Source organism: Fusarium pseudograminearum, chromosome 4 (assembly GCF_000303195.2).
Source record: "Fusarium pseudograminearum CS3096 chromosome 4, whole genome shotgun sequence".
NCBI classification, from domain to species: domain Eukaryota; kingdom Fungi; phylum Ascomycota; class Sordariomycetes; order Hypocreales; family Nectriaceae; genus Fusarium; species Fusarium pseudograminearum.
In genome coordinates this window covers 4,856,949-4,867,666 of record NC_031954.1, presented here as the reverse complement: position 1 = coordinate 4,867,666, position 10,718 = coordinate 4,856,949, and the positions used below count along the sequence as shown (strand labels likewise).

Genomic DNA, 10,718 nt, shown 5'->3' with positions numbered 1-10,718 from the left:
AAGAGACGAAATTAGTAGGGCAGCTTATGCTACTTAGACTATGCTCTTTAGGCTATTTATTTTTGTAACCTAAAATTTAGGAGGTCAACTTTTCTGCTACCCAGTAGCTGGGATGAAAAAGGAAAGGCGAGATTGCTAGCGCTGAATATATATACCGGCGAATAAAAAACTTGCTTACTTTAACTTCTCCTTCTCAAGCATGGTGTTTATCTAATCGATATTGTATGTCTGTATGTCTTTGAATAGGTTAGTACTGAAAACGGCTGCCACCCACAATCAGGTGATCATTAACGCGAAGAACTCTCAATCACAGCATCGGCAGGGATGAAAAATCACATAGAACCCGGGGCGAGTTCCACTGTTCATTTCTTGTAGATAAATGCGGCGTAGTATGATATATCACATCATTTGATTCGCATGCCAAGTTCAACACAAACCTCGATAATACGTCAATCACGATTGGTGTATAAACCATCAGATGGGACGCATACAGCGGTTAAATCCACGTTAGGAAGCCCAAACCAACCAACAGTTTCCGGGGCCAGGGGAGGGACCAGCATATAAAGCTGTCCAAGTTCCTCATGATTATTTGTCAAAAGCAATTCTCTATAAACTCATTTCTTATCTCTTGTTGAAGAAAATGGCACAGACGCAACAAGGCCGGCTGGCAGCCCTTGTGCCTGACGATCTGGTGTGTAACTTAAATTGCCTTGAGCAAAACATGTGATCTGACGACTACTAGGACAACGATACCGACTCTTCTCTTGGCGAGGTACTCAAAACTCTCTCTTTTTCTTGATCCACAATATCCGAAGTCTGACCATTTCCAGGACATTCTTTCGTCCACCACAAGCATCTCCAGTTCGATCCTCGACTATCGCCGCGAAAATGGCAGGACCTATCATGCATACAAAGACGGGAGTGAGAGGTTTCATCCCTTTTTATACGTCATGTTATTAACTGCAGTGGTAAAGAATATGTCCTTCCCAATGACGAGGCAGAGAATGAAAGATTAGGTATGCCAAACGCTCACTTGGAAATAATCACGTTAATCTTCTCGACAGACCTCCAGCACAATCTTTTTCTTCTTACTCTGGACGACAAGCTCGGTCTAGCTCCTCCGAATGAACCTGATTCCAAGGCCAAACACATTTTGGACATTGGAACTGGTACTGGAATCTGGGCTATTGATTACGCTGATGAACACCCAGAGGCACAGGTGGTCGGCGTTGATCTATCTCCTATACAACCAGCCTTGTATGGATTCGCCCCTTTGTTTAATTCATGACTCCTTTAACACTACTAGCGTGCCCCCGAACCTGACATTCATGATTGAGGATATTGAAGACGAATGGAACTACTCTCAGTCGTTTGATTATATTCATAGTCGGTTCATGTCATCAGCACTCGCAAGCTGGACCGACTTTCTCACCAAATGCTACAAGTACGTTTCGGCTCTCACATATCAGTGCCGTGCTGACCTTTGCAGAAACCTCGCACCGGGTGGCTACATGGAGATTCAAGAAGCCGACCTGAATCTCCAATCCAACGATGGTACTCTCAAGCCCGATAACGTGATGCTCAAATCCCTCCGTCTCTTAACAGAAGCGTCGGTCAAGTTCGGTCGTCCGTACCAAGACATTCCACCCCTCGCAGATATCATGAAAGAAGTTGGCTTCGTCGATGTTGTTGTCAAGCAGTTCAAGTGGCCTATCAATGGATGGCCCAAGGACAAGAAGGACAAGCTATTGGGAGAGTGGTCCTTAATCAACATGGCTAGCGGTCTCGAAGCGTTTACCATGGCACCGCTGACGCGAGCTCATGGCTGGACACCTGAGGAAGTAACACTGTTTCTGATTGATCAGAGAAAGGCGTTGGCGGATAAGAACACCCATGCTTACTGGCCCATGTAAGTTATTATATGTGAGAGACGGGACGAATTACTGACAAGACTAGCTATTCTATCTATGGAAAGAAGGCAGTGGAATAGGAAGTCATGATGAAACAATGATTTAGATGTATTATGTTTGTTTAGTTTAATGAGACCATATATGCCTGCTTATGCATGCAGGTTGTCTGGTCTAGCTGGCGGAATTCCGCCCGGTGGGGCAACCTAGTCCATATAATCGGCCGAATCAAGACATTCTCAACCACAGAAACATTGACTTATACACATCACTCCTACAAAATCTAGACAATGATCACCAATAAATTGAACAAAGTCGCTATTTTTGGTGTAAGTTACCCTCCTCCAATAACCTTCCACTTACTTACATGGTCAGGCCTCTGGCAACTTTGGCGCCCCCATCACAACTGCCCTCGCAAAGGCTGGCTTCGACGTCACCATTGTCACGCGAGCTGAATCCAAATCTACATTCCCAGAAGAAATTCCCGTTATTCGAACGGAGTACACTTATGATGCTCTTATCATGGCTTTGTCTGGCCAGGACGCAGCGGTATGTGCTGTCGGACCAGCAGGCATTCTCTCACAAGGCACCATGATCGACGCCGCTGAAGCCGCTGGCGTCAAACGCTTCATAGTGGCTGACTTTGGCTGGGGTCCCAACTTTACCAGCTTTCCCGAGTTTGACGCTGTCAGAGCTCAACGAGCTGTTGGCTTCGAGCATGCAAGGAATCACGCAGCTGCAAACCCAAATTTCACGTGGACCAGTATCGCAATAGGAAATCCTATTGATTGGGCCTTGAAGCGCTTTCCAATCATGGGTTTTGATATCAAGAATCAATCAGCCATCATCTATGACCAAGGCAAAGAGTACTTTACTGGAACAACACTTCAAGGTATTGGAAAATCTGTGGTTGGTGTTTTGCAAAATCCAGCTGAGACAGCAAACCGTACTGTCAAAGTCGTGTCTATCAAGACGTGTCAGAATGAATTATTGGAAGCCTTTCAGAATAAGACGGGAAGTCAGTGGGAGATGCAGAGACGAACTACGCGTGAGCTCATCGAAGGAGCGCGGGATAAAAAGGAGAATGGTGTTGGAGGATGGATTCTTGATTTGGCTGTTGCACAATTGTACGATGACGGAAAGGCTCGCTGTCTTGTTGCGCCATCGTGGGAGGAATCTGATTCTGGTTTGCTTGGTGTCAACGAGGAGACTGCTGAGAGCCTTGTTAATTCGGCTGTAGCTAGTGTGTAGGAGTGGCAATGAATATTCGGTTTGGGGCAAATACAAATGAACTGACTGTCGAAATTGGACGTTGCCTTGAGACGGGTTGAAAGTAGCAAGGTAGCGTATCAGGTTGATATCGCAACATACGGCCCGAGCCGCCCCGGAACAGTATCAGAAATTTATCCACTTTGAGACAAGCCAGGGCGATGAAACTCCGAAGAATCGAATGAATAGAAGCTTGTGTAGTTTTCGTATGATTAAATGCACATCCTGGTCAATATTGAGTCTCAGAAATGGAATACGGAGGAATATGTTACGTATAATTGTCAGCTGCCTAACCCTCGACAAGATCGACAAGGGAGGAATTTCTATCGTGGCCAAAACAGTCACAGCAGTTGGTCACGTTGCAACTACAGCCACCAAGTGTGGATGCCCCAGACTGGGGGAGAGATTTACAGACGTGCGGTGAAACCCTATGAATGGATCCCTAGATCCTTCAGCCTGTAGCCTAGTGCCTGCCGTAGCCCAGGTACTGTGGTCTATTGTTTCGGGCGTAACGCCTCCCGTTAGATGACGAAGATTAAACTACGACGCTTGGGGGCTGAAGCAAATACTATTATTCATATATAATACAGAGTGCAACTACCCGTAGTCCATTGTGAGAAATAATCAATCCATATTACATATAACCAACCGCATTATCCATCTTTTGAGTGGATAGCCAAGCACAAGGATCGACCTACATCGTTCTCAGCCTTACCCAACAGAGGCTGGTTGTAAATGCAGTAAGCAACAAGTTCAATCTGCCCGTACCTACCTACCTAGCTACCTACCGAATCCTGTTTCGTTCCAGGCAATTACGAGGATTTTCATCTCTTTTTGTTCTTTTCTTTTTTACTAGTCTAGCAGAGTCGATTGATCATCTGTTCTGAACTTGGTACCCACCCACCAATTCAGCAGGCCAAAGAGTCATACAGGCAGGTACCGTACCATACCTTCCTCAGGTGTGTCTGTTTCTGAAACACCAACTGTCTTATTTATTTCCCGATTGCCTACATATCTACTCATACTCTTCTTTGTTGGACCGTCTGTCCATCAGACATCATGGCGGTCCTCAAAAATATGGCGACCCGCAAAGGCGACACCGCTGAAGCCCAATTTGCCCACATCCTTGACGACGCCAGCAAATTGTACTCCTCGTCCGACTCAGACTCGTTCAAAAAACTCGCAGATTTTCTCAATCCGCCCCTACACAACGTCAAAGACCTCGTCTCTCAGATTGAAAAGCAAAATGGGCAGTTCGCACAGTTCCGCGAGAAACGGCAGTCCGTCTTTAGCGCCCTCGCCGCCTGCCTTGATCCCGTCGAACAGATCGGCCAGATTGTGAGCGGTGCTGCGCAAGACACTTTCGCGCCTGCTGAAGGCATCTTCGGCGCGGTTGCCTACCTAATCGGTGCTGCGCGTGATGTTTCTTCGGCATATGATACAATTGTCGAATTGTTCGAGCTTCTAAAAGTGAGTGAAATACGGAGTATAACACCCCGATCTTCAACCCCGCTTGTCCGTACATCTTAGACCAACACATCGGCAGGACTTCACATCACGACTAGATGTCTATGTGCAATACCGCATGGGAAGCGCATTAAGAAACAAAGTCGTCACCATCCTGGCACAGCTATTCGAGGTTTTCGTCCTCGCCGCAAAAGAGATCCGGCGTGGCCGCTTCAAGGCCTACTTCAGAAACCTCGTCGGCAAGGGCACGCCCGTGCAGGAAGCACTAGACAATTTGAAAGCCCTCAACATTGGTGAGGAAAGGCAAGTTCTCGCAGATACCTATGGAGGCGTCAGCAAACTCAATGTCGCGACGGAAAATATGCAAAGCAAATTGGACGAGATGAACCGGACCATGATGCAGATACGCTCCGAGGGACGAGAGCGCACCGTCGCTGCACATCAAGACAAGCTCAAGGAAATCCTAGATCCTTCGCCGTTTCCTGTCGACTTCTTCAACATGTTCAACAAGTCCAGAGCAGAATCGACGGGTGACTGGATCCTTACAGATGGGGGGTTCAAAGCCTGGCTCGACAAAATGACAAACTTTCTTTGGATAACCGGCGCATCAGGTATGTTTGTCACTCATCCCAACTCCCCCAGGGTATCAGAAATATAGGCCACTAGGAGCATAGGAGACGAAATTATTGAGCCAGCTTATACTTCGTAGGCTATTTATTTTATAGCCTAAACTTAGGAGACCAACGTTTCTACTATCCACTTCCAAACAATCACTAACACTTACAGGTACTGGAAAGTCATTCCTTACCACTCGCCTCATCTCTTGGGGCTCTGACAGGATTCCCCGCCTGGCGTACTTCTACTTCCGCGACAACAACCCAGAAACCCGTTCAGTCCTCCAAGCTCTACGCGACGTCGCCTATCAGCTTAGCGAAAGTGACCCCTTCTACGCAAAGCAACTCCTCAGGGGCGTGCAGAATATTGATGAGATCCGCACGATCCCCAGTGCCTACCGCAAACTCTTTGTTCAACCGTTCCAGGAAGAGGCACAGCCCAAAACTATTTACATCTTCCTCGATGGCATCGACGAAGCGGACTCTGAAGGTGTACAGGAACTGCTGGAACAGCTAGGCTCGAGCGACGAGTCAGTTCGAAGACCTAAGCATGTCACAATCCAGGTCGCTCTTATTGGAAGAACGTACATGACCGAGACGGTAACATATACCCTCGATCCAGACAACCGCGGCAGCCAAGTCATAACAACTCTTCATGTTACGCCCGATCGCAATGCAGAAGACGTCAAGCTCTACATTGAAGACAGCGTCTGGCACCTCCGCAACCTCAGCCGTACACCTCCCGACTTCCGACAAAAGATCATTGACGCCATGATTAAACAAGCAGACGGGCTTTTCATCCTCGCCAAGTTCATGATTGAAGACATAAGCCGCAAGCGACACCCCCAAAGCATTCTCACAAGTCTGCAATCGTATCCCAAGGAGATCAACGGAATTATCGCACAGACACTAAAGAACCTTTCCGAAACTCTTTACGAAGACCAAACAAGAGATCTGAACGAGATGCTGCAGTGGGCTGCGTGTGCAGAGGAAGTTTTGTCCCTGGAGCAATTGGAGGCTGTGCTTATCATGCGCTTCGGTGACCCGCCGTTCCATCTTGAAGAAACGCTGCGCGGTCAATATGCGTGCTTCTTTGAACTCGAGCGCGAAGATGGATTGACGACAGACGATCTCATCCGCGAGCACGAGAAACAGCAACGCATCAAGAATGGAGATCTCGGCTCCGGAAGACGATCAAGTTCAGCAAGTCGGCCGGGCTCCGGGAGAAGCGGAAGTCCAAAGAGTCCGACAATCTTTGGTCGCCAACCCGGAACGCCCGATCTTGCACGGAATCTATCTCCTTTGCGACGTGCAAGCCCCACGCATGGGTTAAGTCCCGTACGCGGCAGCCCCGGTCGTGGTGTCAGTCCAGCAGCCAACTCTGATCTATTCGATCCCATGAGCGACATGGACTTTCGATCGAGCAAGACCAACACCTGGATTACTTTTTTCCACTCTTCCATCAAGGGTTTCTTCAGCACAGAGAACTCTTCCAAGTACGGTACGGGAATTGGTTTCTACCCTCTTGTCTCGCGCATCCACATTCTCAAGACTTGTCTCTCAATCTTTACCAACAAAGCAGGTTTCGAGAAATATCGTCTTAGTCCTAGTGGTCGCGAGTCAATAAAACAATACTCTGCATGGTACTGGCAGGAACATTTGGCTGTGCTCGACCCGTCCACCGTCCCTGCACCCGACAAGAAAGTGCTTGGCGAGTATGTGTACAAAATGCTCACCGACGACAACATCATTCTCGACTGGACTCTCATGTACGAGAAGAACGACGAAGGTCTCGAAGTTCTCACAGACGCCAACATGAAAGGTCTGAAGAAATGGATAGCCGACCCCGACGTCCTCGCCTCTTTGAGTCCCGAAGCTCGCGAGTGGGCAAGCAAAGCCGTCAAGGAATCTCCGGGCATCTTTAAACCTATCGGCGATCTGTATGCCCGCGCATGGCTATCCGAGGACTTCAAAAAGTACATCCCCACACTTTTCTGCTTCAAGATCGTCCAGTCCATCGCCTTTATGCAAGATGGATACTCGTGGTCAGACTGCAACACGCACTGGACCGAGATCCCCGTCGATAAGCGAATCGTCAGGGCCTCAGAGTGGGCAAAAATCCCGGAGACTGCGCATTGGCACCGACGATGCGGAAGCACATACCTCACAAATGGCATGCACAATAAGGCGCTTGGACATTATGATAGGGCACTTGCTCTCGACAATAACAGCGTCGAGACTCGCGGTCGTATCGCGTACTGTCTCTCCCAGGACGGACGGTACAAGGAAGCGCTTGACCAAGCTCTCAAATGTGAAATTATCGAACGTGAAAGCATTGATAGTGGAAAGCTTGATGAGCAGGCGTTAAAGAGTTGCAAGTGGCGCTTATATAAGGACCACATCCTTATCGCGTGCTGCTACGAGGAACTAAACAAAGTTGACCAAGCAATCGATTACTTCCTCAAATCTATGGTGAGCGCCAAAGATGTTGGTCTTGATCGCAAAGAGTGTAAGGAGTACTTTGAGCCAGAGCTTGGGTACCTCGAACTCGTGGCCACGGAGAACCGCCACGAAGCTGTGATCAAATTCCTCAAGCAGTTGTCCGAGCAAGTCACCGACGCTGAGCAGAACCGCACTCGTTTGGTAGACTTCCTGCTCGAGTTCCATAACAAACCTCTTGTTATCGACTGGATTCCCAAAGCAGCCAGCAAAGTCGGTGCTACAGAATTTGTGTACGATCGTTTGCTCTTCACAATTGATGTTGCCACCGTATCACGCCTTCCCCTCAAAGCGCTTTACCTCCGCCTTTCGCTCGGAGCAACTTACACGTACAGTCGCGATATCGAGGCTGCGTTAGATCTCTTTGAGGGTATCACACAGCTTGGCTACCGCCCCCGTGGTAATGTTCCCACGCGACAAGCATATGCTCTCGCATTCCAGAAGCTAGCGTCTCTGTACAAAGAACGCATTCTCCATGCTGGACTCAAGACAGCCGAAGCAGAGGAGTGGCTGAAAGAGCTAGAGAAGATCAAGCACAAGCAGAATCGGCACCAAAATCATGATATGCCGATTGAGATGGTAGGATCAGACGTCAATATCGCTGCCATTTACATGATCCTCTTCAACAGGCTTTTGGAAAGAAGCTCTTCCACGGATCGCGATCTGCGCAAGCTTATCAACGACAGTCTCGACATTCTATCAGATGACGACGTGTCAAACGACGAATACGCCCTGGATAACCTCCTCGGTCTCTTCATCGCCGCCGACGATATCGAAAATGCCATGGCCCTAAGCCAATCCATGCGCAAAGTCGACCCCAAGATCCTGGCCTCCACCCCTGAAGACTCACCCATCCTGCAACGTATAGACCCCAAACTCCCCGAGATCCAAACCATGCGTCAAAACTGCGCGCAGTGTCTTGATCTGATCCCGCCTTCGGATGAGTACTACATCTGCGAGTTTTGCATGGAAACGTACGACGCCAAGTGCATGGCCGTTATCAAGGGCGATGGGAACAAGACGAGCGACCACAGGGACGACTTGATCTGTAGGAGTGATCACAAGTGGTTTGCCGTGCCGCCGTTGAGGATGGTACTACATAGAGGGGAGATTTTGCTGAGGAGTGGGAAGGTGGCGAGTTTTGGGGAGTGGAAGGCTGGGTTGGAGCAGAAGTGGGGACGGCAGATAAAGAAGTAGAGGGAAAGGGAATATTGGGTATGAGGATATGAGATATGATTGAAGCATCTTGTGGAGTTTGATTGAGATTTAGATGAGGCATCGAATATACTAGTTAGATATGACAAGAAATAGATTTGATTGACTGGCTGAGGTATCACATCGATATTTGTGCTAGTACGTGTGATTCGGTTGCCACTGACTGAGACTAATAGCACTATCAAAGTAAAGACATAAACAATTGTCTACTAAACGGCTTCCCACATTCGCCGAAGGCCCAGTGACTCGCTCACGCTGGTCTAGGAATTGTAGGCCCCTTCAAAGAATGCCATCATCTCCTCCGGAGTCATGTCGCGAACGAGAGAGTGGTACTTCTTACCCCTGGTGATGAACGCCGTCTTGAAGATGTTCCAAAGCAAGGGTGACACCCTAGGAGAAGGTAGTTGTGCTTCCGCCGCTTCCGCCATCCGCGTCATATCTTTTCTCTCGAGTCGCGCATCCCCAGGTCGTTGCTTGTCAAATAATTGGGCAACGTAGACGCTGAGACCAATAGTAAAACAACCAGGTGATTCACTGCTAAGGACGATGAAAGCGAGTTTTCCACGGTACAACAACCCGCATTTGAATATGATCATGGCGAGAGCATCTCCTAATGTTGCCGCGAGGCTTTTCACATCTATCCCAAAATTCTCTATTTCTGTGAGGTACATGCCTGCCTGCAGGAGTCTAGTATTGAGCTCTGAATTATCCACCCCTTCCTTACCGAGGAAAGGCAGAATCTCAGATGGGTTGGTGTCGTTCCCTTCAAATCGCGGAAATGGATATGCACATTGCGATAAAGCGGCATTTCGGAAAACTTCAGGGAACCACAAGATGGACTTGGTCCCATAGATCGGCTGGACTGGTATACCATGGGTAGGTATATAATCAGCGAATGCGTTGTAAATATTGGCCTGCATCATGTCCAAATCATGACTTTTTTTTTGTTTGGTAGTCAAAATATGGGGCGTCCAGTGGCAGTTGTAATGGGGCGCTTGGAAGGCCATCCCCGGTGATAGAAATATTCTCATGATCTCTGTATCTCCCTTTTTTAAGCGTATGGTCCTCAGCTCATCGAGCGAGTAAACCTTCTGGGGTGTCATCTTGGTGAGGGTAGATAGGGGTTGTTGTGATGTGATAGAGTCGTATCTTGGGAATCTCCGGAATATGCTTGGGTAGGTGAGTGTTCGGAGGAATAGCGAAGATGGGTTGCAGAAGAAGAAACTTATGTCTTTTTATACCCAACTTTTCACCGAAGCTGCCTAGCCAGAGCTGATTGTCTCTGGTAAGGGTCACTAGAAGTTACTCCTTGATCTAATAAAATTTTGTACAGAGAGACAAAGCGGGAGAGGTTGCACGCTACATGCTGGACTCAACATGTTATGAATAGGACAGGGAACCTTCAGCCGTTCAGTGTCGTCCATTGCGTCTTGGTTTGACATTGCTTTTGTTGTTGATGGCTCTAAGGGTATGTGGACATTGAACAGGTCATTGGTCATTGATGCAAGTGAGAGTGAAGTAAAATTGCATCAAGCACATTCCCTTTGTGCTGTCTATATTCATTCAGAGTCATATATTATTAATGATAGGTACTCAAGCAAACATGTATGAGAAACTTTAGTGTCGTCACAAAGAGCACTTTCATATAGGCTAGTGGGTAGCAGAAAAGTTAGCCTCCTAAGTCTTAGGGTATATAAATAAATAGTCTAAGAAGCATGGTCTAAGTAGCATAAGCTGCCCTAATAAT

General features: G+C 47.9%; 3 protein-coding genes across 3 annotated transcripts, besides 1 other annotated feature; 2 read left to right on the top strand and 1 right to left on the bottom strand.

Moving 5' to 3' along the window:
- Positions 1-640: 640 nt before the first annotated feature.
- On the top strand, positions 641-3,158 carry FPSE_11206 (uncharacterized protein; the record flags this gene model as incomplete). Its single annotated transcript, XM_009264323.1, has 8 exons — positions 641-691; positions 743-772; positions 831-921; positions 975-1,016; positions 1,065-1,257; positions 1,307-1,841; positions 2,195-2,236; positions 2,283-3,158. The coding sequence occupies 8 exons, from the start codon at positions 641-643 to the stop codon at positions 3,156-3,158; spliced, it is 1,860 nt and encodes a 619-aa protein (XP_009262598.1).
- Positions 3,159-3,941: 783 nt separating this feature from the next.
- Positions 3,942-3,965: a microsatellite.
- A 270-nt stretch (positions 3,966-4,235) lies between these two features.
- On the top strand, positions 4,236-8,953 carry FPSE_11205 (uncharacterized protein; the record flags this gene model as incomplete). Its single annotated transcript, XM_009264322.1, has 3 exons — positions 4,236-4,646; positions 4,723-5,254; positions 5,430-8,953. The coding sequence occupies 3 exons, from the start codon at positions 4,236-4,238 to the stop codon at positions 8,951-8,953; spliced, it is 4,467 nt and encodes a 1,488-aa protein (XP_009262597.1).
- A 278-nt stretch (positions 8,954-9,231) lies between these two features.
- Positions 9,232-10,074, bottom strand: FPSE_11204 (uncharacterized protein; the record flags this gene model as incomplete). The annotated part of the gene is made up of 1 exon (XM_009264321.1): positions 9,232-10,074. The coding sequence occupies one exon, from the start codon at positions 10,072-10,074 to the stop codon at positions 9,232-9,234; it is 843 nt and encodes a 280-aa protein (XP_009262596.1).
- Positions 10,075-10,718: the final 644 nt, after the last annotated feature.